The sequence below is a fragment of the Propithecus coquereli genome, unplaced genomic scaffold (genome assembly GCF_000956105.1).
Source record: "Propithecus coquereli isolate 6110/MARCELLA unplaced genomic scaffold, Pcoq_1.0 Scaffold85, whole genome shotgun sequence".
In the NCBI taxonomy this organism is placed as follows: Eukaryota; Metazoa; Chordata; class Mammalia; order Primates; family Indriidae; genus Propithecus; species Propithecus coquereli.
The window spans coordinates 3,928,484-3,956,057 of NW_012154729.1; the positions used below are offsets into that span (position 1 = coordinate 3,928,484).

At 37.9% G+C, this 27,574-nt stretch overlaps 1 protein-coding gene across 1 annotated transcript in view; it reads right to left on the reverse strand.

Moving 5' to 3' along the window:
- The window catches only part of CFAP54 (cilia and flagella associated 54), a 344,097-nt gene that overhangs the window by 162,035 nt on the left and 154,488 nt on the right, over positions 1 to 27,574 (reverse strand). Inside the window, exons 43-48 of the mRNA XM_012663989.1 lie at positions 24,913 to 24,979; positions 15,999 to 16,181; positions 13,484 to 13,570; positions 8,431 to 8,553; positions 5,077 to 5,130; positions 109 to 316 (exon numbers count right to left, since the gene is read on the reverse strand). Coding sequence (XP_012519443.1) covers positions 109 to 316; positions 5,077 to 5,130; positions 8,431 to 8,553; positions 13,484 to 13,570; positions 15,999 to 16,181; positions 24,913 to 24,979 — 722 coding nt within the window. The remainder of the gene's footprint in view (positions 1 to 108; positions 317 to 5,076; positions 5,131 to 8,430; positions 8,554 to 13,483; positions 13,571 to 15,998; positions 16,182 to 24,912; positions 24,980 to 27,574) is intronic.

Consider the following 27,574-nt stretch of genomic DNA (forward strand, 5'->3'; position numbering starts at 1 on the left):
ATATAGAAAAATATCTACTAGATCATTCATATGGATTAGTGGGGTAGAATTGGGAGTAGTTGGGGAAAGGAAGAAGAAAAGGAAACAAGCAAAAAATAAAACAATTACCTCTCAAGTTTGGGGGGTTCAGTTTGCTCCTGTCAGTAACAAGTCCATGAGAGACTGTTTTACATGTATTTTCTGGAATACAATTTATTGTTGCAGCCACACTTATGAAAAAGTATGCTTTAACAAAATAAAATTTATTTGAGAGATGCTGTTGGCCAATTGTAACCAGAATTGCAGGCAAGCTTTTATTTATTAATTCGTCAAGTGCCTAAAAAATGAAAAAAACAAAGGGACAAAAGCAAATTAGTAAAATACTTTTTCAGATATTATTAGCCTCATTCCCCTTTGTGGTCCCCATTGGTCATTGGATGAAGGGATACAGGAATAGACATGGGTACCATAAATGGCAGGTCCACAGAGAAAGACATATGATGTCCAAGTCATCCCAGCAGTTCAGCAATGCTGCCATCATTTCCCACCAATTTCTGACCTGCGCCTCAGGAGGCCAGCCCTGCCACATGTGGCAGAGTGAACCTGGACACATTATCAAAATAGAGAAACTGCAAATGTTCCCCAGCCACACACCTCATCCACTCTGCCTTAGCATGAGTAAATCAGAGCTGGTTGGTCAGGAACAGGAAGGAAGAATGGTAAGCGCTCTCCCTGCTCAGCTTAGAGTCCCCGGTCAGTTATTAGAACTCCTACTTGTAAACACTCTCAAGTCCCTGGCCCCTCTCCTGTGCATACACCCATTTCCTTCGCAAAATCATAGTCCCTACTCTGAAACCCAACTCTGAACCTTCTTAGGGCCTGCACCCTTGCAGTTGGGGTGGGCTGGAGAAAATCACACAACTATGCAAGTGGCCCCACTTTAAGTACCTGACCAAACCTCAGCACTACCTGGCAATATTCCTACGTTTTGTCAATATAGTCTCTCTCCCTCTCCCCTGCACAACCATTTCATGCCCTTCCCTCAAAATTCTAACCCTTCCTTCCCTTTCCTACCTCTCTCCACCCCCAGCTAATAACCTTGCTTCTTCCACTTTGCTGAGAAAATCGAAGCAGTCAGGGTACAGTGCACTGCTCATCTATGTCACACACTTGAATATCCGCCCCCACAGCTCTGCCTTCCTTCCTGCTACCTAAAGATGGCGCCGCCACTTAGGCCATCAATCCTGCCCCAGGTGGCCTACTCAGCCATTCTCTACAACATCATAGAAATACTTCTATCAACACACAGCCATGCTGTCACCTCCTCCATCTGAAAAAATCAAAATCCCTCTGTACCCCAACTTCCCTCTCCACCCAAATTCTCTGCTTCCCTTTACAGCAACACTCCAGAGTTGACAATAGTCCAATCTCTCTCCTTTCATTTGCTTTTAAACCCACTCCATCCTTACACCCAAACCCTTTGGTCGAGGTCACCAATGGCCTCTACCTGGCCAAATCCAATGATCAATTCTCAGTCCTCATATACCATATTGCTTCTAATCTAAGACACCAATATCTCCTATGTGAATTAAACTGTCACATGTCACCAACTATAAAATGCATTCTGATTTTAGAGATGTTAAATGTGAACAAAATTCATGTTTAAGACTCAGTGAATTGTGGTACTTGATTCATCAGCAACATGTGATTCTATTGATTACCGACTCCTGAAAATGCTTTCTTTTGGTTTTCAGGCCACCACATTCCCTCAGTTTCCTTCCCATCCTACTGGCCACTCCTTTTCAGTCTTCTTTGCTGATTCCTCTTCTTCTCCTGCACCTCGTGATATCGGAGTGTGCTGGGACTCAGTCCTCTTCCTTCTCTTCATTGCCTACCCTTAGATGATCTTAATCAGGCTCAAGGTTTTAATTTCATCTAAAGACTGATGAAATCACAAGTTTTGCTCCTTAGTTCCACCCTCTCTTCTGAACTCAAGACTCACAGAATCAACTTCTGACTCAACTCCTCTACTTGGATGTCTAACAGACATCTCAAACTCAGCATGTCCAAAGCCGTATTCCTTGTCCCCTAGCACCACCACCACACCACACACACACACACACACACAAACACACACACATGCGTGCACACGCATGCACACACACACACACACGCACACACACACACACACGCACACAAAGGTAAGCTCTGTGAGGGCCGGGAATTTGTCTGTTTTGTTGGTTGACTGTGATGTGTTTAATGGACAGCACCAGCTCTGCCACGGTACCTGGCACACAGCGGGCTCAACAGATTAGCTAAAGCAGCAGTCCCCAACCTTTTTGGCACCAGGGACCGGTTTCATGAAAGACAATTTTCCACAGACCAAGGGTGAGGGTGTTAGGGGCAGGGGTGGTGCAGAGCTCCAGCGGTGAAATGCACCCCATTTCCTAACAGGCCACAGACTTGTACTGGGCCATGGCCCGGCAGGGCTCGGGTTCACAGAGCTAAAGTGATCCCTTTAAAACAGTAGACCAGGCCTCACTCCTGTTCAAAACTCCAGTGGTTCCCCATTTTGCTCAGATGAGAGGCTAAATTACAATGGCCCTACAAGGTCCTTCTCAATTTGACTTCTCTGACCTTATCTCCTGCTGCTACCCTGTAATTCACACAGCTCTAGCCACATTGGCTAAGACACCCCTCACCAAGCTAAGCAATCTTGTCTCAGGGCCTTTGCACTTGCTGCTCCCTCTTTCTAGATGGTTCTTTCTCCAAATTTCATACAGCTTGCACCTTTACCTGTTTCAGGTATGTTGATAAAAGTCACCTCAGTGAAGACTAATCTGATCATCCCATTTAACCTAGCCCTCTGTCTCTAACCCCCTTTAGGTGCTGCTGCATTTATTTTCTCCCATAGCATGTTTCTCCATCTAATATACTATATAATTTATGTATTTATAATATGTTTACTTGTATATCATGTTTATTACAAGTCTTGCCCATTAAAATATAAGTTCCATGAGGACTTGGAGTTTGTATTGTTGATTGACTGATGTATTTGATTGACAGTATCAGAATAGCGCCTTGTCCACGATAGGCTCTTATTAAATATTTGTTGAATTAATATAAAAGGCAGATGCTGGGGCTATCTATTCTAGAAAAGAGGGAAACTATTTGCCTTGTGCAACAAAAAACAATTTCCAATGTTGGGAAGACCTCTAAGCAATGTAGCAGTGGGGAGGTTGTTGCTGTTGTTCTTTCTTTTTTGCTAATCTCCTCTAGGAGGTGGGATTCGGGACGTGCAGAAGAGCCAGACACGGAGTGGCCCCCGAGCCTGCTACCAAACTGTCGCACTAGGAAAATGGCTGTCCCTGCCTAGCTAGAGAAGAAACCAGATTGGTTGGGGGCTGGGAGGAGAGGAGAAGGTTTCTCTTCTCTTTTCTCTCCACAGCAAACAGTGATTTAATGAGCCTTGACAATTACATACAAACACTTGAGGATCAAAAGAAGATTAATTAGTAATGCTATTTAACACTTCTTTCTCTCCCTTTATGCAAAAAAAAAAAAAGAAATACAGAGTGTAATCTGAAGAGTCTTACGCAGACCAACAGTACTGTTTTAATTAATTGGCTAATAGAAATCAGCTTTCCATGATACTGTTAGTCTCTTTTTGCATTAAAAAAAAATGATCAGACAGACATTCTTTTTATACTGAAAACCACTCTTTAAGGAAGTGTTTTTAGGATGCCCTGGCATTTATTACTGGAAAGAAATAAATGTTCTAAAACACCCCAAGGTCTTGTAACACTACAATGAAATATGAATATGTATTGTTATCTCCCTAATTCCAGTTCTTTCATTTCAGGCAATCTGCTTATAAATTAAAACAAATTTTTAGGAAAAAACAATGAATCATCTCAAGAATAATTAAAATTAAACTTTGTGGAATAAAATGCACAATAATAGAAACATAATAAGATTACATTTAATAAAAGGTGGCTATATTCCTATCAAAATTATGGAAGACAAAAATAAAGCAATTTTGAGAAAATTTCTCTCAAAATTATTTCATTAAAAAAACTTAATAAAACAGAATACTGTTTCCTAGCATTTCAAAAAATAAAAATAAAAATAAAAATTATGTTGTATCTCTCGGCATTAACTATCACCTCGTCCTACAAACTCCTTCCCCATCTATAACTGTCTTTTGTAATGGTTGTGCTACAACTCTTCTGCTCTAACACTTCTGGGTGACAGAGTGCCAATACTCCTAAGATCGTTCTAAATGATTATTTAAAGATTTAAAGATATTTAAATGCTACTAGGTCATCGAAGGCTTAAATCCCAACCATTCAGTAACAGTAACAAATACATTTAGATGGGCAATCTAATCCTTTTTGTGAAAACTATTGAGGAAGTCAGCAGAGCTGACTGACAGTCTGAGACCTGGGAAGAAATAATATAAGCAAAAGCAGTATGGAACATGTGGGCTATTGCAAAATGCACAAAATCCTTTTCTTACAATCAAAGTCAGCCATTATCTTCTAGGTAATTAAGATAAATATTAAGATTAGAGAAACTTGACATGGCTTAGATGAGATCTTCTGGATCCTTGAGTGAGGCCTTTTGATAAAGGGATTTGTTCTGTGAAGTTTGGATTCGGTCAAGGGGCCACACTTGGGGATCTGGAGGGCCACATGTGGCCTTGAGGCCACAGGTTCCCCATGCCTGTTGTGGGCTATTGTAAAATGTACAAAATCCTTTTCTTACAATCAAAGTCAGCCATTACCTTCTAGGTAATCAAGATAAATATTAAGATTAGAGATAGTTGACATGGCTATATGAACAAACTGAATACACATCTGTAATTGAGAAATAGAAGCAGTAACTGCTACTTGCCCAACCAGAAAACCAGATCAGTTTGATTCAACCCTACCTCTTTTCTAAGAATTTTGAGACAAAACCCTATTATTAGAAATAGAAAAGCATATTACATAGCAGATTTTCAAAATCAAAGATTATACCTACCAAATAGATTGAAATGACCCAAAAATTATCCACAATAAATATCCAATGTTTATGAAATATTGTTTTCCTTACCTGTATATTTTCTTTAGTGTTGAGAGGTTTTCCTGAGTCAAATGATTGAAATAGCTGTCAAAATATAAAATATTAACAGCAGGAACAAGATTATTTGAGTATTCTTTTAAATGAAAATGTTAATGTATTCTTCTAAAATTAAGTACCATTTTATTGTAAAAGAAACATTTGCTCTAGTCAGAAAAGATTAGTATAGAATAAAGAAGAAACTAAAAAATCATATATAAGTCAACTTCCTCCAGGTGATCAATGCTAATATTTCTATGTGTTTCCTATCAATTTCTTTTTGATGTATTTTTAAAAATTGTATATAGATTTGTATTCCATTTTCTCTAAACATTACATCATAATTTTCTCCCCATACCATTAGTATAATAGGTAGGTAATATTCTACCCTACGAATGTAGCATAATAACTTAACTTCTTGCCCACTGTTGTTGGCATCTAAGGGGGCCACCTCCCACTACCACTTCACCATTCAGCCCTGGTTTAAATAACGTTGATGACTATTTTTGTCTGCATTTCTGATTATTGCCTTTGGATGGATTCCTAGAAGCAGAATTTCTGGGTCAGAAGATAAAAATATATTGAGAAAACTGGAAGGAGCTGGCTCAATTTACACTCCCACCCACAGTGTTTGAAAATGCCAGGATTATTGCCCTTTTAAAAACATTCAGTATTATCACTTTAATCCTTGCCAGTGTGAGGTAAAATTGTATTACTATTAGTAATGACTACTTTTGTGGTTCTTTTCCTGTTAATATGTTTGGCTCTAAATGTAATGCTGCATTAGGAAACATTTAGTTTATTTGTCACGGGAAGTTGCATCATTGAGTAGGATGCATCCCTCTTGGTATGGAAGGCCTTTTTAAAAAGATGCCTGTTCATAGAAGCCAATACTGGCTCCTCCCCTATGCCCTCAGTCACCGGGAAGTCACCAACAGCTTTCTTGGACAGGTTGCTCACACCTGGATGATATCCCACCGCAAGCACCTGTACCTCTGTGCCTGAGGGCATTCTGTGGCCCTAAGAATGTTCAGGAGAGACTACAAGTGCAGGGAACAAACCTCACCAAGGAAGGACAAGAGAAAGGGTCTATCCAGTCTCTCTGAGGGACACAGGTGCCCACAGCAGTGACCTTTTCATTAATGATCTCTGGATTTGTTTTCCTCCCTTCCCAGACTTTCCCACTTGCACACCATAATTCCTGGAATCACTTCCCAAATGTACTACTTGTTCTCAAATCCTAGTCTCAGGATCTGCTTTCGAGGGGCCCCCAAAACAATATATCACATATAGATTTTATTGGAAAAAAAGTATTGGTAAGTGTTTAAATTTTTTTTTCCTTCTTTGAAGATATTCTTTATTGCCCATAATACATTAAAAAGTGAGTAACTAAATCTAGGAGGAGATCTTTGATGGTATAAATTAAAGAGAGCTGATAATGGGACTTTAGACTTGGTGATAAGAGCAGAATCCCAATATGAGTATAGTGTTAAAATATAGATTTTTTTAAAGGCATATGAAAAGTCCCGTAGTAATCTGTAAGACTTTTTCAGTTACTTTTTTTGGAAGTGAAACTTAATTCATTAGTCCCTTCTTTAAATAACTAGACTGCAGCCTAATAACATCGGCACCTATTTTAATTATAAACCCTGAACGCATTTCCTCTTTTAATTACACTTTTTAAATTCCCAATTGAAGCCGGAAAGCTGCAAATTAACTTCAAGAATATAAAATCTGAAATCAGAATCCATTGGGAGATAATTCACCCACACATTTATCTTATGAAAGCTAGTCAATAAAAATGAAGTTTGAAATTTACATGTAAAAAATAGTTTCAGACCTTTTGTTTTTTTTGATTTGGTGCAAGTGGCCATTGAAAACTCTGTGTTGCTTCTCACTCTACCCAACTGGTTTCTCTTTCCTTCTCATCCTCCTGGACTCTCTCACTGGGCTGTAAGCTCCAGGAAAGTGATAATTCCATTAGTCTTTTTACCATTCTATCCCCATGCCTAAAGTGGCATCTGTATTCAGTGAGCGCTTAATACATATTTTTCAACTAATTAAAGGATAATTTTAATAACAAAATGCAAACCATTTAGAATAGAGAAAAGCTGTTGACTGAAAAGCAAATAATAAAATACTACTAATTTAACCCTGCTAAGAAGATGAATTAGTTCATGACACGGAAACTAAAACAAATAGCCTCTTCTCTCTCCTCTCTCTCCTGTGTGTCCACGCGCGTGTGTGTGTGTGTGTATGTGTGTGTACACACCCACAGATATACACATATACAGGGATACACACACACACACATATATATGTATCCTATTGCCTAATGAATGTTCCTCTTAGGATGTTTTGTGGATAGCCTCACACTTACCCTATTACAATAAATTATAATGCTATAACAGTCATACGGAGTAATAAGCAGGTATGTTTTAGGGAAATATGCTGAAATAATGAACCTATTATATGTAAATATAATGCCAACTTATGCAAGTGATTTTCAAGACTAATAGCTCATTCCCCAGGTTCTTTAAAGTCCTCCAAATTTGAACCCAACCAGCACGTGTTACATCTTGTGAGTCTCACTCCTCACACACCACCCAGCCCCAGGCCAACTGAGTCACTGCCTCCTTCTAGTTTCTTTATTGCTGGCCTAGGAGGGTCCAAGCATCTGCCTGAAGCAAGACCACCCAGTGATTCCCAGATCACTGTGAAAACCAAAGCAGAGGAAAATAACAGCTCACTCTGATTTAATTTATGCATTAAATGTCAACTCCAGTATTCATTTTCAAAGATGCTTCAGTTATCCAGTTTACAAACACAAATTAAGCAAGCCAGGTAAAACTATCTCCTAAAATCAAAAACAATGAGACAAAATAGAGGGATATTCTCTCCTGACAGAAATCAGAAGAAATTCGAACAGCACATTCTTATCTCTTTGGTATGAAGTATAAAAATCAAAAAGATCCAAATAAGATATGAGGAAAGACTATTTTGATTGAGAACATTGACCAGAAATGATAAGATTAGAGCCCAAAGTCTAAGAGGTAGTGGCTGACACATGTGTATAATGAGACTGTTCATGGTAACTATGGCAGCATCTCTGAGCCAAAATTCAACTGCAAAGATCTACTCCAAAGCCACGTCTCCTTCCCCAGGACACACTTCCATTCCCGTTAAATGTAACCTCATAAAAACCTGATGTTAGTTGTAACTAGGCTTACCAAAGAGGTCTGGAATACCAGAGACTTGTAAATATACATCTGTGGGAGTATATTCCTACATTTTAGGAATGTAACCTTCAAAGATAAAGAAATGGCTTTGAATCAAATTGCAGGTTACCTTCATTTTTCCCATAGCTTTATAGCCAGCAGGTATTGAGCAAGGCAAGTTTTTTCCATAAAAAATCTGGATTATCTCATAAAAGGCTTCAGAAAAGAATCCCAAATCTATAAGGACTTCTATCTATAAAGGAAAATATGATATTTTAATTAAATAATTAAAAATTAAATCAATTAAAATTTTAAAAAATTTTAGAGAAAAATCATCAAATTCCTGAGATCCAGAATTTCTGCTAAACATTGGTAATGCATTACAAATTAATGTTTACTAGACACGAGTGGATGGAGATGCATGAGTTTGTGTGCATGCTCATTTACATGTGCAATGGACCGCGGAGCTAACAAACAACAGCAGGCGGCTGCTCAAAACCACGGACATTTATCAGATGTTGCTTACTTCATCAGAGGCAAACAGACAAAAATATGATAGCTGTTGAAAAGTTTTAAAAAATTATTATTTTGTTCCCATTATGAACTATGGCTTACAAGAAAAACAAAAACACTCCTGATGTTTTCTAACACTCTGAGAAAAGTCAAACCAAGAGACTACTTCATGATGTATCAACATAGAGACAACTATCAATTTTCTTATCCATAACTGTTGGACACTGTCAATTTTAAAGACATATACTTAACAATATTAATCAATTGATCTCTATACATTTCATGTGGCTTATTTTGAATACAATTCAGCAGGAGTATCAATTAGGAAAGTATAGGAAGGAAAGAAAACTTCCTGTTTCAATTCATTCATTCATTCTACATGTTTACTGAGCATGTCCTGTGCACCAAGCCCTCTTGGAGGTTACATTCCATTGGGATGTATGTTTAGCTAAATTTAAGTGACACATGAAGATATAAACGGCATGAAAAGGCTTAGAGGATACTAACAAAAGCTATTTTCAAGATTGTGGTCAGGAAGGAATTGTCAGTGGAGGAGACCTTATAGAGGTGATTTGGGAATGACATTAAGGGACGTGAAAATTCTGCTGAGGGAACCTCAATATAAAGGTCCTGGGGCAGGAGCTCAGAGAGGAGGGGAGGAAGGTAAGAAGGTGAGTGTGAATGGTGGCCAGGGAGGGTGTCAAGTGGAGGCTGAAGACCAGAGTAAGGATTTTGCGTTTTATTCTCTGTATGGTAAAAAGTTCTTGGAGGGTTTTGAACAGGGCAGGGCCCTAACCTGACTTATGTTTTGAAAGCATCTAGTGACTTTGTAGAGAATAGAGAAGGGTAAATGTGGAGCAGGGAATAAAATACAAAATTGGATTAAGATATAGATACAGATATATAACATAAAAAAGAAAAATCAATTTATCCTCAGCATGTCTACCCATTTTACTCTCTGTTTGCCTTTCAGTATTATCTTAGGAATCTCAAGATTGTGTAAATTTGAAAGAAATAAAGAGAAGGTAAGAAGGGGAAATTGGATATGAAAATAAGACACAAAAGGTCAGGGGAGTATTTTTAATGGGAAAGAGAAAATTGCTTGTCTATTGGGTTGCATACTTTCGTTCTTGCCTAAGACACCTTGGGCTCCAAACTCCCCAGTGCTATACAATATCAAAATCAGCACTTAAGGAGACATATGAACTCTCTCAGGTTTCTAGATGACCATTTTTCTCATTACACCTAAGAGGAAACACTTCCCCATACCTGTGTGTGGATAATCTCCTTGGGTCTTGCCTATAAAATTGCTGTACACAGACTATATCTGGCTTCAATGTGTCATACTAATCTGACCCTTTGAAAAAGCAATGGTTTTAATAACGGACATATATTTTCAGAAGTGACCAACGTTGTGAACACAACCAAGCCAGACGGCAAGAAGAACTGCCCATAAATCAACCTTTCGCTCACACAGACACAGAACCATCAGCACCCTTCCTAGGGACATTTGATGTGTCGAGAGGAATAAATCTATCAAGATGCTGGCGGTTCTGAAGTGGAGCCAGACATGCTGATCACAAGGAGATCGTGAAGTTTTCCCAGAAAGACATTGGGCCACTTTAGAAACTTAACAGTGTGATCTCTTGCTGTTTGATTTGTCAAAAAGCATCACTGTTGTTTCCTGACTGACTCTTCTGTCTTCCCGCTCACTGATCCCTGTTTATTTCAGTAGGGTCAGGTAAACTCAGCTCACACAGGCTGCCATTTCTTCCTCTATACAATCCATCTGTTGCCTTTTTTCATTGCTTCTGTCAGAACCCTAGTCTGGTTTTTCAATCCTGCTATGCCAGGAAGATCCCACTTCTATCTCACTCTGCTCCCAACATTGTTACTAGATAACAAATGTGATCGTGTCACTCTCCTAATCAAAATTCTGTAACTAGGACAGGCGAGGTGGCTCACACCTGTAATCCCAGCACTCTTGGAGGCCGAGGCGTGAGGATGGCTTGAGCCCAGGAAATCAAGGTTGCAGTGAAATATGATGACGCCACTGCACTCCAGCCTGGACGACAGAGCGAGACTTTGTCTCAAAAAAAAAAAAAATTCTATAACTAATCCACCCACCAACCAGCTAATCCAGCCACCACCAAGCCAATTCTTCATTGGCTTTTGCACTACTCTAGGACAAAAGCAGCTACCAACTGCTAACAATACAATAGAAAATAGTCATCTAAACAAAAATTTTGTTCCAGATTATGCCTTTCAGTGTCCCTCTGGATCTCCTCCTGACAAGTTGTTAATGGTCATTGCGACCCTCCCATGCTTCTTGCCTCTTAATGACAGCCCAGAATGCACCTGTTTCCAAATTCTGACTCCTCAATCTCTTCATTTCTCCCATGGCTCAACCTCCACGTTTGGAATTTAAGATGGGTCCCTGGTATTCCCCATGTCATGGACCTCTGGCATTCTCCTGTTACCTTCTACAACCTCCCACTCAAAACTTCCGCTCCGGCATAACTGAAACACCCCTGCTCACTAAACAAGTCTCTACTTTGTCACCTCTGTATCTTTCACTCTTCTGTCTGCTAGGAATGTCCCCTTCCTCCTCTCTCTTGCTCAGTTAGTTAAGCTCTTTTGAAGTCTAAATCTTACCTACTTGGTGAAACCTAAAGACTCAAAGCCATTTTTCTCTCTTTCAAACTCCTGGAGACCTAGTGGTCATCACACTCATGTGGAAATAATCAAACGGCGGGTGCATGCACATTGTCTTGGGTGTATGTCCTGTCTTTCTTCCCAGTTTTCACTTTGTTATAAGCAAGGACCATGGGTTACATACCTTCGATTTGAATGACTAACATAATGCTTTTAAATAGGAGGTACTCAATAAATGTTGTTTTAGAGTTAAATCAATAAATATCTACCAAGTACTTTTCAGGTGAGTTTCCACTAAACACTAAAGAGAGTATGGACAACAGGCTCTTGGTAAAGGTCTTCGGATTTTAAATTCAATTCAATAATGAAGTGCTGAGTATCAAGTATGTGAACTTATTCTCCAGACACTATAGGGAATTAAAAGATGAATAAGATACAGGTCCTACCCTCAAGAATTTTTAAATATTGAAGAGAGCACAATTGAGAGAGAGAGAGAGAAAGAGAGAGAGAGAGAGAGAGAGAGAGAGAGAGAGAGAGAGAGAGAGAGGGAGGGAGGGAGGGAGAGAAAGAAATGTTATATTGTTATATGCAGTTTTTTTTCCAAGTGTTACTGGAATTCAAAATCAAGAGAACTCATAAGAGAGCTCAGTAACTCAGAGAGGGTGATCCAGAAATTTTCATGGTCAATAACAAATTATTTATTCCCAGGTTAAATATACTAATAGTCATCACCAGAATTCCTCTTAGGAATTTCTTCATTTAGAAGTAGAATTTAATGGACTATTTGGGTCTGAAAACATGGGCCCAAGGACAGGGTCTGGATGGGAAGAATAGTTCAAAGAGAAGTCTAATTTTCCCTCATTAGAAAATGAGAGGGATTTGGGGAAGAAATATAGAGGGTATTTCAAAAAAAAGGGAAGAGAAGATTAAGCCAGTGGTGAGCTGGAACCCACTCACTCCCAATGGCAAGAGCTGACTGTGTACATCTTGTCCCATTTCCATCTTTAGTGACACCTAGTTGGTAGCTTGAAGTCAACCACAGTGGGAGTATTTACACCATGGATGGAAATTGCAAATGCTACAAATCCACGTTTTGGCAGGGTTGGGGGGGCGGTTAGAGGCAATTGTGAAACATTTACTACCACATAGCTGACTACACCATTAGATGAGAGGCCAAGAAATATTTTCAGCTCCAGAATGCCCAATATTCTATTTTAAACCGTTTGTTTTGCCTCAACTTAAATTTCCCTATCTTCCCAATTTTCAGTAAGGTCCAAAATAGAAAGAAAGACCTTGGGTAAACACATGTTGTGTGTGTTTATGTGTCAATAAATGTGTGGGTACCTGTGTGTTTGTAAAATACAGAAGAGGGTTGAATTTTATATTAGAGTTGAGGAGGTGCAGGACAAATTTTCTAAATGTTGAGATGATCCGTGTACAAAGCAAATTCAACAAAAGTGGGAGCATGCAACATGGGTCACCAGGAAAGTGGGCAGAGAGAATGAGGTACTTGAGGTTCCCAAGCCACATGGTGTTCAAGCCCATTGCACATGAATAAAAGAAACATAACTGACTTTTGGGTTACAGAATTTATTGTAATTTAGTGTCTGTCTGATCTTGTTAATTCAATTGCCTATGCATTAAAAATATCTGTATACCATGATATCCATAAAGGTCCTTAGGAACAAATTCATATAACTTCAGAAAACTGGCTCATTTGGGCTCCACCAGGAAGCCAATCTCTCAGAAGTAGTGATTTCCAGGTTGACTGGTGTTGGGTAAGCCTTGTTTCTATGTGCAGCTATTCCCCACTTTCCTGTGTCCGAAGCACAAAATGATTTAAATCTTTCTAACTGGCTCTTTGGCTTTATTGTAATAATGGGTAAGTTATTTTTATACCAGTATAACAACACATCATTATCTGCTTATTATTATGATTATTAGGATCAGATAAATGTGTGACAGTATCCTTAACAGTCCAAGAACAGCAAATGTCTTAAAAGCTTGCAACATACCTTGAGGATTCTTGCTTCTAAATTTCTGACTAGGTCTTGGCAAATTACAGAAACAAAATATTGGTATAATGCAAGGAGTGGCAGAACCTACCAGAAGAAAAACACTTTGTTTTAAAATATATTTTATCAAGTTAATAACCTAATAATCAAATTTAGCCAAACATTAAATGTAGGAAATGTTATATAAAATATTGATTGATTTTCCAGGCTAGAAGACTATACTGTTTGGTATAAATGAAATGATCTGCCTAGCATATGCTTTATAATTTTATCAGAATTGTAAGATGCTATCAGATACTTATAGCTCCAAGTAGATGCCATTTGGTATCCCAAACCTAGGTTTCACATCTCTTTAAGCATGAAAAAATTAAAACCCAATTGATTATCTTCCTTGAAAAAAATTAAGTCAATATAAATACATGAATCACTGTGGCCTATGGAAAAATTTTAGCAAATGAGCAATCAAATGAATGTAAAATTTAAAGCAAAGGAACTCAATCCATATTCCCTAACCAGCTCCTACTTATTCATTTCAATGTCAGCTGCTATTTGTCTTCAATTAGGATTTTACTACCAGCAAAAAAATATTTGTAACATGCCTATGGTGTGTTAGACACTGATAGATGAGAACAAAATCTAACAAGTCCTTGCCTTCTCATAGCACATATTCTACTGATTAAAATCCAAGTTTAGTCTCTACATAATATTTTTACTTTTCTAGAATTATTAATAACCCAAAACTCAATTGTTCTTGAAGTCTTATGAATATATGTGAAGGCTTAGAGACTACCAAATATTTCAATTTACCTAGCCACTATCCATTCAGAAAAAAGATGTTGAGGGGACAATTTGCCCAGACATTGGAACAGCTCCCAATCTCAACTCAAATCCGAAACTTAGTTCATGCAACTATATCCTACCCTGCCAAAGGGAGATGGAGTATTGGGATCCCCAACAGATTATTTAGCAATCTATTTCCCATGGTTCCGTAGCTCTGGGTCCCATAGCAAATTTTATATTCCACACAAATCTCCTTAGCCACTGGGCTTCTTCTGGAGAAGGTTAATGTAATACGAAATGGAAACTATTTACTTCTTGTTAAGTTCAGCTGGGGAATCTGTAGTTGTCAGTCAACTGGCAGCTACTAATAGCAACTGCTTTTTAAAAGGATTAGAACTGGTCTTAAATGATTTCAAACATAATGCCATACATTTTTGTACAATTATGCCCCGCAAACATAACACAATACCTTTTTCTACAATTAATGCAGCGCAAAACATTAAGAGTTGGCGATTACCTTTGATACTGTTTCTTTTCCTTAGTGAGGAATGGAAACACACCATTTTATTGCTGCCAATTACTCAATTATTCAAAAAAAATCTCAGTTTTTTAAGCTTTAGAGAAAAAAAGTTTTGTTTCTTTTCCAATACAGTGATATGTATTATATATGAATATGACTAGGCAGCTAAAGGTTACCCAGGGGATAGAACCATTTTCTCAATCCAGAAATGAATCCCTTTAACAGTAAGAAAAGCACCATTTTGCTATTTTTTTAATAAACAATTTCTGCCAAATGTGCCAAGTATTAAAAACATTTATCAACTTCTTCACTTTAACACATGGTTTTATAATTTAACCAATCATATCAGGGGGCAATAAATATTTCCAATATGAAGAGAAAGTTGAATTTAGAAGAACAAATATGCCAAGAGAATTTTAAAATATGAAAAATAAAAGAAAGCAGTATGAAAATTATGGAGGAAGGGAAAAGAAGCAGAAAAGGATAAAGAATAGATATTAAGAAGCAAAAACAGCAAAAAAAAAAAAGAGATACCAAGCCAAATAATAGAGAAAAGAGCATAAATGAAGAAAACAGACAAAATAAGGTAAAAGAGGAAGATATAAAATTACCAAAAGTTAGAATAAACTAATTTATTTTTAAAATGCAACCAACTTCAAATTTACGATGTATACTGTGATTTCTTTCCTCAAAGGAAAGGAAAGCTATATTTGGACTTTTGGATTTCCTAGGACAGTAAGAAATGTCTGTCTTTTTATCTCAACAGTTAGAATCTGTTGTTCTCTGAGATGCACCCTTGATAGAGAAAAGACAAGAGACACGAACATAAATCTATTGCCATAAGGAAATGCTCTCATGGTTTTGGTATTGACATGAAATGGAACAACTTAATGCAGTGATTCCTGTGTTTGACATCAGTGACACACTGATCAATTTCACCAAGTATCTTAAATACATACACATATATATAAATAAAATAATAGAATAGAAAGAGAACAAAATCAAATAGACATTGCTTTTGTATCCAAAATGCAAAGAAAGAGTATTAATTAATACATTTTATTTTGAAGCCTACATAAGAATCCTAAATATATAGAGTTTAAAAGTTAAACAAGAACTGACCAAAAAGAACATTAACAATATTTGAAAAGTATGAACTTAGTGGTGCAAAAATACCACAGTGGTTAAGACTTGCTGATTTTACAAATTACTTACTAATAGATTTTGCTTAACAAAATGCAGTTCACGTATAACGTAATACAGACTTGCAACCACAGAGCAGATGTCAGCCCTGGATCTATCTGAGAAGAGGTGGATGCCTGGAAGAAGCTGAGTGATTTCGTACTGAGCATAGCAACGTTCAGCTTTGGGATGCAGAAGTGTGGTTCTAAGCAAACCCTGAAAATGAGAAAAAGGTGAAATGAAGAGCTATAAATTTCATTTTCGACAATGAAACAAAAAAAAATAAATACATGTGTTACTTTCTAAAGTGCTTAGTGCATACCTAGCACATGCACTCTGTAATAAATGGTACTTATCATTTATATTATCATCATTATAGGTTCCAAGTGCTTTTATCATTCAAGATGGGCTTTTTAAATTCCATGGTAGTTGGATACTTACTATTTTCAAAGGAATTATCATTATATTAAATTATCATTTGTTGAGGGTCAATTTTATGTTGAACACTGCTAGTAGATCCTTTATAAATATTATCTCATTTAATGTTCATTTAACCCGCCATTATAAGGAAGGATTATTATCTCACAATTGATATAATTGAGGCTTAAGCAATTAACTTATCTGAGGTCACACAGCTAACAATGGCAGAAAGAAGATCCAAATACACATCTATTTAACTCAAAAATCTATGTTCTTTCCACTATACCAAGCTGTAAGTAGAGGAAATGATAACTTATAAGTGTAAATCACACAAAGATAATTTCAAATTTACAACTGCATTAAATGAAAACATGATTTGTATAAGTTGACTAATATTTCTTGGGTAATTTATACGATCAACGTTGTACTAGATATTGGGGAAACAAGATGAATAGACAAAACCAAATTTTACATTCAGGAGTGCTTCTTTTGTTATCTTAGTAATTAACATTCTTGATGACAAATACAGTATAAATTTGTTTTAATGTATATATCAGGAAAGAATTTCAATCAGATTTCTTATTAAGATTATGAAGAATCCTATTGTAAAATACTATGTAGTTGCTGACATTTTTAATTTCACAAATTTGCTTTAAAATCATAAAAAGAATTAATAGCCTATTAAAATAAATCTCACCAGATAATTTTGATTTTAGGTATAGTATGACAGAGAAATTCTGTCCACATTATACAAAAAGTTAAACAATTTTAATTTTTTTTATTTTTTATTTTTTATTTCAGAATATTATGGGGGTACAAATGTTTTGGTTACATGGATTGATTTTGTACCACTTGAGTCAAAGTTATAAGTGTGCCCATCACCTTGATAGTGTACATTGTGCCCGTTAGGTATGATTTCACCCATCCTCTCCTCCCTCCTCCCATCTGCTTGATGTCCATTTTGTTTTACTTCCATCTGTACACATAAGTGCTAATCGGTTAGTTCCAATTTAATAGTGAGTATATGTAGTGTTTGTTTTTCCATTCTTGCAATACTTAACTAAGAAGAATGGTCTCCAATTCCATCCAGATTGTTGCAAAGTGTAATAATTCATTATTTTATGGCTGAGTGGTATTCCATGGTATACATATACCACATTTTATTAATCCACTCATGAATTGATGGGCACTTGGGTTAATTACACATCTTGTGGTTGTGAATTGTGCTACAATAAACATTCTAGTGCAAGCATCTTTTTGATAAAATGACTTTTTTTCTTTTGGGTAAATACCCAATAGTGGGATTGCTGAATCAAATGGTAGGTCTACTTTTAGTTCTTTGAGGAGTCTCCATACTGTTTTCCATAGAGGTTCTACTAGTCTGTAGCACATAAGTGTTCCTTTCTCCCAGCATCCACACCAGCATCTATTGTTTTTGGATCTTTTAATAAAAGCCATTCTAACTGGGGTTGAGTGATATCTCATTGTGATTTGGACTTGCATTTCTCTGATGACTAGTGATGTTGAGCATTTTTTCATATGTCTATTGGCCATTTGTCTGTCTTCTTTTGAAAACCTTCCATTCATGTCATTTGCACCCTTTTAAATGGTGTTGTTTGATTTTTTTTCTCACTGATTTGCTTGAGTTCTTTGTAGATTCTGATTATTAGCCTTTTATGTATAGACTGTGAATATTTTCTCCCATTCTATAGGTTGTCTATTTGCTCTGTTGATCATTTCCTTAGCTGGGCAGAAGCTTTTTGATTTAATTAAGTCACATTTATTTATTTTTGTCATTGCCATGATTGCCCTTGGGGTCTTCTTCATAAATTCTTTGCATAGGTGATATATAGAAGAGCTTTTCCAACATTTTCTTCTATAATTCTTACAGTTTCATGTCTTAGATTTACTGTTATCCATCTTGAATTAATTTTAGTGAGTGGTGAGAGATATAGCTTCTGTTTCAATCTTCTACATGTGGATCCAATTTTCCCAGCATCATTTATTGAACAGGTATTCTTTTCCCCAGTTTATATTGCTGTCTCATTTGTCAAAGATCAGATGGCAATATGTGGATGATTTTATATCTGGGTTCTCTGTTCTGTTCCATTGGTCTATGTCTCTATTTTTGTGCCAGTATCATACTGTTTTGGTTACTATGGCCTTGTAGTATAGTTTAAAGTATGGTAAAGTGATGCCTCCAGATTTTTTCTTATTAGGTAAGATTGCCTTGGCTATTCAGGGTCTTTTTTGATTCCATAAGAAGCATAGAACTATTTTTTCTAAATCTGCAAAAAAAAAAAAAAAAAAAAAAAAAAAACAATGTTTGTATTTCGATGGGAATTGCATTGAATCTGTAGATCACTTTGGGTAGTATGGACATTTTAACAATACTGATTCTGATCCATGAGCATGATACATTTTTCCATATGTTTACATCATCTGCAATTTCCTTCCTCAGTGATTCATAGTTCTATTTATAGAGATCTTTCACCTCCTGGGTTAAATATATTCTTAGATATTTTATTTTCTTTGTAGCTATTGTGAAAGGTATTGAGTCTGATTTGATTCTCAGCATGACTATTGTGGGTGTATACAAATGCTACTTATTTGTGTACATTGATTTTGTAACCTGAGACTTTTCTGAATTTACTTATCAATTCCAAGAGTCTCTTGGCAGAATCTTTTGAGTTTTCTAGATATAAGATCATATCATCAGCAAAGAGTAATATTTTAACTCCTCTTTCCCCATTAGGATACCCTTAATTTCCTTCACTTGCCTGATTGGTCTGGCTAGGACTTCCAGCACTATGTTGAATAGAAGTGGTGACAGTGAGCATACTTGTCTTGTTCCAGTTCTGAGTGGGAATGCTTTCAACTTTTCCCTACTCCATATGATCTTGGCTGTGGGTTTTTCCTATATGGCTTTTATAATTTTGAGATATGTTCCACATATGCCTATTTTGTTAAGAGTTTTTACCATAAAAGGGTGCTAAATTTTGTTGAATGCTTTTTCTGCATCTATTGAGATGATCGTATGATTTTTGTTTTTGTTTCTTTTTATGTGGTAAATCACATTTGTGGATTTACATATGTTCAACCATCTTTGCATCCCTGGTATGAAGCCCACTTGGTCGTGGTGGATTATTTTTTTGGTGTGCTGCTAAATTCAGATTGCTGGAATTTTATTGAGGATTTTTGGATCTATATTCATAAGGGATATTGGTCTGTAGTTTTCTTTCTTTTTTGTGTCTTCCAAGCTTTGGTATCAAAGTGATATTGCCTTCATACAATGAGTTGAGGAGGATTCCTTCTTTCTTGATGTTGTGAAATAATTTCTACAGTATGGGTACCAATTCTTCTTTGTAGGTCTGATAAAATACAGCTGTGAAACCACCTGGTCCAGTACTATTTTTTTGTTGGAAGATTTCTTATTTCTGCTTCAATTTCATTGTTCATAATTCATCTGTTAAAGATTTTTATTTCTTCCTGATTGATCCTTGGGAGGCTGTGTGTTTCCAGGAATTTGTCCATTTTCTCAACGTTTCCGAGTTTATATGCATAGAGATTTTTATAGTATTCACAGATGATATTTTGTTTCTGTGGTATCAGTTGTAATATCTCTTTTTTCATTTCTGATTGAGCTTACTTTGGTCATTTCTTTCCTAATTCTGGTTAAAACTAGCTAGATGTCTATCAATTTTATTTATCTTTTCAAAGAACCAACTTTTTACTTCATTAATCTTCTGTATTATTTCTTTGTTTTTGATTTCATTTAGTTCTACTCTGACCTTAGTTATTTCCTTTCTTCCACTGGGTTTGGGTTTGGGTTTGCACTTCCTTTTCTAGTTCCTTGAGATGATTCATTAGATTGTTTAATTGTGATCTTTCTGTCTTGTTGACGTAAGCATTTAAGGCTATGAATTTTCCCCTTAGGACTGCTTTTATTGAATCTCACAGATTTTGATAACTTGTGTCCCCTTTGTCATTTAGTTCGAGGAATCTTTCTATTTCTACCTTAATTCCCTCCTTAACCCAATAATCATTCAGCAGCAGGCTGTTTAATTTCCATGACTTTGTGTAGAATGGAGTGTTTCTGTTGGAGTTGATTTCTAACTTTACCATACTGTGGTCTGAGAAGATACATGGTATAATTTATATTTTTTAGCTTTTGTTGAGGCATGTTTTGTGGTCTAAGATATGATCAATCTTGGAGAATGTCCCATGTGCCAATGAGAATAATGTATGTTCAGTACTTTTTGGGTAGAATGTTCTGTAAATGTCTGTTAGGCCCATTTGCTCTAGAGTCCCATTTAAGTCCAATGTTTCTTTATTTATTTTCTGCTTGAAGAGCTGTCCAGTTCTGTCAGTGAGGCATTGAAGTCCTCAGCAATTACAATGTTGCTATTTATCACTTTGTTTAAATCTAGCAGGGTTTGCTTTATGAATCTGAGTGCACCTGTATTAAGTGCATAAATATTTAGGATTGTTATGTCTTCTTGATGAATTGCTCCCTTTACCATTATATAATGACCATCTTTGTATTTCTTTACTATTGTTGATTTGAAGTCTATGTTATTTGATATGAAACTGGCTACACCTGCTTTCCTTTGATTTGCATGGAATATTGTTTTCCATCCCTTCATCTTGAGTCTGAATGAGTCCTTGGGGGTTAGATGTGTTTCCTGGAGACAGCAGATACTTGGCTTGTTATTTTTTTATCCATTGAGCCAGACTATGTCTCTTGAGTGGGGAATTCAAGCTGTTCACATTTATTGAAAGAATAGATAAGTGGGATGCATTTCTGTTCATCCTGTCAGTAGAACCTTATTGCTTTGTTTTACCTCTTGAGTCATTATTTTATATGGGCTCTGAGCTTTAGGTTTTGAGTGATTTTTACACTGGTGGGTTTCTGTTGTGCTGATCGATGCAGATCTGAGTACTTCCTGCAAGGCAGGTCTGGTCTTGACAAATTCCTTCAGTGTTTGCTTACCTGAAAAAGTCTTTATTTCTCCTTCATTAAAAAAACTTAGTTTTGCAGGATACAAAATTTGAGGCTGGCCAGTATTCTGTTTGAGAAGACTGAAGATGGGGCCCCAATTCCTTCTGGCTTGTAAGGTCTCAGCTGAGAAGTCTGCAGTTAGCCTGATGGGTTTTCCCTGGTACATTATCTATTGTTTTCACCTTACAGTTCACAGGAGTTCCTCCTTCATATTAACTTTGGCTAGTCTGATGACTATGTGTCATGGTGATAGCCTCTTTGCAATGAGTCTCCCAGGTGTTCGTTGAGCTTCTTGTACCTGGATATCTAAATTTCTAGCAAGACTTGGTAAGTTTTTCTCAATTATTCCCTCAAATAGGTTTTCCAACCCTTGTGTGTTTTCTTTTTCACCCTCAGGGATGCCTGTAACTCTTATGTTTGGGCTCTTTACATAATCCCGTATTTCTTGTAGGCTTTGTTCATTCCTCTTTATTCTCTGTTCTTTATCTTTGACTGACTTGTTTAATCCAAAGGTGTTGTATTCAAGCTCTGAAATTCTTTCTTATGCCTGGTCTAGTCTATTCTTAATACTTTCCACTGTGTTTTGTATTTTCTTGAATGAATTTTTCCTTTCCAGCAGTTCTATTTGATTTTTTTTTTAATAATTAGATTTCTTTAGTGAATTTTTCATTATTTTCTGAAATTTTTTTGTGGGGTGTGTGTGTGTGTGTGTGTGCGTGTGTGTGTGTGTGTTGGTTTTCCATTTTCTTTTGTATTTCATTGAGCTTACTTATAATTCATGTTTGGAATTCTTTATCTGTCATTTCAATATTCTGATTTTGGTTGGTATCCATCGCTAGAGAGTGGTATTGCCTTTGGGGGATGTCCTTTTGCACTTACTCTTCATACTTCCAGAGTTCTTTCACTGATGCCTTCCATCTGGAGAAGCTGTTGTTTTTTATTTTTGGATTTTCTTTTGTTTAGATAATGGTACACCCAGTTTAATCTCTAAGATTGTAGGTGGTGCTTATGGGTAAGAGTCAACCACACCCTGTATGATTGAGTCTGTAAATGCAGTAAAAGGTGTGTAAATTGACCTCCCTGTCAGTAGGTGCTGCTTGCTGGAAAGAACAAGCTGCAATATTGTTTTGGGGTCCTGTGACTGGCTCTAGTCCCCTCAGGAGAAGCACCCAAATGCCCCAGGTGCTGGGTGGAGCCCTGGAAATTCAGGTGAGTCCTTATTCTCTGTCACAGCAGAGGCAAATGTGGGAATGCAGCAGGGTGGGGCTGGGTTGGGTGAGCTCGCTTTCAAGCTTCACAACAGCTGGAAAGGTGTCTGTTTCAGCAGGGGTCAAAGGTCTGCTCCCGGCTTCTGGGCAAAGCCACCACCGAGGGGCTGAAGTGGCCCCATCCAACCAGAAGGTCTACTTGTGGAGGCGGGTCCATCTAGAGATTCACAATCTGCCAGTCTGGAGTGGGGCTTGCTCCTCTCCACCCTCCCCTACTCCACAGCTCCCCCCACATCTGCCAGCAGACAGGAGCTCAAGCCAGCCAAACTCCCCCACAACTGTGATGCAGGCTAGGAGGTTCCCTGCCCCAGATCCCAGCCTGAGCTGAAAGTGCAACTCTCCTGTTAGGGGGAGGGGTGACCCGTGAGAACACTGCAGCTAGGACCCACACTGCACTCTCCTCCTTGATCTGCTTATGCCCCCTGACTAATCACAAATCTCCCCTCTGTGCCCCTGAGCAACATGATCAAGACCTGGGGGTACAGGATATGCCCAGTGGGCCTGTCCCTGGGTCCTGGAAGATCAATCCCTGACCATTCCAGGGAGAAGCATGCTATTTGCTATTTCCAAGTTGCCCACAGGGTGCCCAAGCAGGTTCGATGTCCCTCTGCCTTGGAGGCGTATCCCATTCTAATGGAGTCACCCGGCAAGCAGCAGCAGGGAGGGCCAGTGGGCAGGGAGCTCACATCCTGAGCACCCCTCAGTCCATTGTAGGACTCCAAGAGGAAAAGTCTGAGCCACACTCTCTATGGAAGCCTTGGTGTGGTGTCTCAATTGTCTCTCAGCAGCTGAGGGTGGGGGAGGGGAAGGAGAGAAAAGGAGTCTGGATGGAGGAAAGCTAGCACTTTGGTCATGTTTGTCCGTCTCTCCAGGAGGCTGCCCACCCAGAATGTCCATACACTGGAGTCATTCAGATCACCCAGGGACCCACTGGGCCACTGAGGCTCCTGCAGGCTGGGCCAGAGTTGGGAAATATCTGTGTGGGAATGGGCAGGACAAAACCTGAGGAGTTGAAGCAGCCTGGGGAGGACAAAGGCGCTCAGTGGGTAGAGAAGCAATAGGGCTCCTGCCATCCTGGCTCAGGTCTGTGGAGATGAGAGGTGCCCCAGGGGGGCTGGGATCCTGATGCCCTGTCCACAAGAAGCCCCCAGGTCACTGCTGACTATCAGAGATATGAAGTAGGGAGAAACTAACGGCACCACCTACTCTTCTCACTGGACTCCAAGCCTCTTGGGGGTTGATCTCTGCCAATACCTTGCTCCTTCCTGTTCTGCTCTGCAACTTCTTCCCCTGGAGTCTCCTGAAGGTTCGGGCACCCTTCCCTCAGACCCACACCCAGATCTATGTTTGTTTGCTTGTTTTTTCTCTTTTCATCTAAAACTTCTTACTGAGACACTGTGGCAGCTGGTGTCTCTGGTCAGCCATCTTGTCTCTCTCCCCTCTAAATATTGTCTAAAATCACATCTTTTATAAAACATAAACAGCATTATCTTCAAGAACAAGGAGAAGCAGAATGTAAAGAATGCAATGTAAGGAGGCAGAGTCAAATTGCCTCTTCCACCTCTTCCCTTTGAAGCACAGGCAAGAGGCATATAGAACATAAGGAAATTGAAAAGTCTGGCCTTAAATGAAAAGAAGCCTTTCCCAAAGAACTTAACTATTTATATTTCATAAGCTATCAGACTTCTCTGATACACAGAACAAGGGTGTCCATCCTTCAAAGTAAGTAGAACTTTAAGCAGACTGCAAAGGCCCCTGGCTATATCTCAGAATCTCAAAATGTCTTGTATCTCAGATAAAAGCTCCTTTCTTCTTCTGTGAAGTCAAACCAAAATTCTGAGAACTGTAAACATGCCTTTTCTGTAGTCTTCAACGTATTTTTCAACTTCATTATAAGATATATTTTATGTGATGTAACCAAGCAAATTTAGAGCCAAGGTAACCTAAGGTAACCATTTGGAGTCAGACTGGCTTCACATTGGTTACTAGTATGATGATTTTACTAATGACAGGAGACTCAGTTTCTCTACCTGTAAAACTCCTTCTTCTGTAGTCTATAAGAGAAAACTAATTCTGCTGAATATTAAAGGTAAAGGCACCACAGAGGGGTTCAGCCAGCCAAAGAAAGATGGGTTTGTGATATACAATCAAGGTTTATGCTATTTTCCTACCTGTGACTTTTATGAATATGACAAACTAATGCACTTTTTTTTTTACTGATTGAATGTCTACTTTAGAAAAACATACATAAAGTTACCTGAAAGAGTAACGCAGACAAAAGGCAACAGTTGGTTCTTTTTTTAACGTTCGAAGTCTGAATAAATCTAAATAAGTATAAGAAAAATAAACTGATTAGCAGGCAATTTTCCAAAAATATTTTGATATAAATGTGTCTTTAGACACATATTTAGAATTTTTAAAATACAAGAAAAAAAATAAGAAAATGTGAAAAAGAAGAAAATAAAAAAAATCTATCTATAATCCTTCCACCTAAACATGATTACTATTATAGTAACAATTCCTTCTATATTTTTTCTGTGTGTAGTTATACACACATAGAAATACATACATGCACACATATCAAGACTACAATTATGCAATACATACTATGTTATAAACAAATTTGTCATTCACAGACATAATGAACTATATCATAATTTAAAAGAACTTTAATATTTTATTGTATGAATGTATCATAATATAAAAATATTAAACTCCATTTTGGTTTTTTTGATTACTGAGGTAAACATTGTTATACCTACATTTTTGAGCACTTATCCTATCAGGTCCACTGGATGAGTCCTTAAAAGGGGAATTTTTTGGTAAAAGGAGGTGCAAAATTAAAGCTTTTGATGAGTGTTGTTAAATAATTCCCCCAAAAGATTGAAGCAATGTATGTTCTCTCCAGCTGTATATTATGGAGCCGTTCACAACATTAAGTACCTCCACCAATGATTAATGTCTCTCCATTTACTACTGTCTCATTTTATGTCCCTTAGAAGAGTCTGAGTTTTCTTTATATGGGTCTTAAAATTCACATTTGCAACTATAAGCCACATTACCTCCTCCTACGTCTTACTTAGATAAAGCCAGTCAGCTTCACTGTCTTAATAACAATGCCTATCTGAGTTCAGCTTCTCTGAGTGGATAGTCAAGTGTGGTATGTTTCAGTGGGGAGAAGTTTCCTCTACTCATGGAGTCCAGGAAAATAGCCAAAGCCCTTGTAGAATCACATCTCCTGTGGAACTCAGACTTCCAGCTGGGTAACCAGGAAATGACTTTCTGTTCATTGAAAATCAATAGGTAATAATTCCAGAGGCTCGGAGAAGCTGAGGTGCCCTTTAGCAGGAATGCGATAGCTGTTCCTTTCCAAGCTGTGAACCTTCCTTGGCTGTTATATTCCCCACCACCAAGCTCTACTAAGTCATAAGCCCAGACTTGTTTGGGGACAGTATGTGTGTCTAAGGATGAATTCCATCCCAGGAGTATAAACCATCAAACTTGACAGAGGTTTAAATCTGTGATGTTTAATCCTTTCAAACTGGTACTTTCTTACCAGCCCAAAGATGCTAATTTTCTGAAAACAATGTGATTACTAGCCAGGAAGACTTAATTTTTTTTTTCAATTTGCTCTACAGCTCAAAATACTTCCCAGGTTTTCGCCCACCACTCCCTACAGGTAAGTTAAAGAAGTAACTGGAGAGGTGAAGGAAACCTGTGCCTCTACTCCTGCCATACCTTATAATTTCTCATGTTAATTAAATATTTAAGATATTTGTGAGTGCTAGCTGTGTATAAGCCACTGTTATAGACATTCACGTAAGTTATGTGTGGTAGGCTCAACAATGCCCCCCAAAGATATTCATGTTCTAATCCCCAGCACCTATGTATATGTGACCCTACAAGGCAAAAAAGACTTTGCAGGTGTGATTAAATTAAGGACCTTGAGATGGGGGAGATTATCCTGGATTATGAAAATGGTCCTTATAAGAGAAAGGCAGGAAGGTCAGAGTCAGAGAAGGAGATGTGAGGATGGAATCACTGGGGAGAAAGGGAGAGAGAAAGAAAGACACGAGGCTGTTGTTCTTGAAGATGGAAGATGGGGCCATGAGCCAAGGCCTGCAGGAGGCCTCTGGAAGCTGGAAAAGACAAGGAAATGGATTCTTCCCTAGAGCCTCCAGAGGAAGCACAGCCCTGCTGACACTGATTTTAGGACTTCTGAGACAATAAATTTATGTTGTTTAAGCCACTAAGTTTGTGGTGATTTTTTACAGCAGCAATAGAACACAAATACAGTATGTGTTGCAGACCAAATTGTATCCCCTCAAAATTCATATGTTGAAGTCTTAACCCCCAGTAATCTCAGAATGTGACTGTACTTAGAGATAGGTTCTTTAAAGAGGTAATTAAGTTAAAATGAGGTTGTGGGGTGGGCCCTAATCCTATATGACTGATGTTCTTATAAGAAGAGATTAGGACATCGACATGCTCAAAAGGAAGACCACGTGACAGCCATTGACAGGTCAAGGTGAGAGGCTTCAGAAAAAAAAACAGTCAAACCCCTTGATCTTGGACTTCCAGCCTCCAGAATCATGAGATAACAAATTTCTGTTGTTTAGGCCACCCAGTCTGTGGTACGTTGTTATAGCCGCACCAGCAAACTGATACAATATGTCATGTAATTCTTACCACCTTGGCTTACAGATGAGGACCCTGAGGCTCAGAGAGAATGCAGACCTTACTGAGGGGCATGGGTTACTAGGATGCTCTTGAACTAGGCCCAAGTCGGCTAACTCTGCACTATTCTTCTTGCTCCCATACTAACTGTTCCTTCACTCATTTGTTCATTCAACAAGTAGTCAATGAACTCCAATTCCAGGTCAGGCACTTGGCTTCCATCAGAGAACAAAGCAAACACC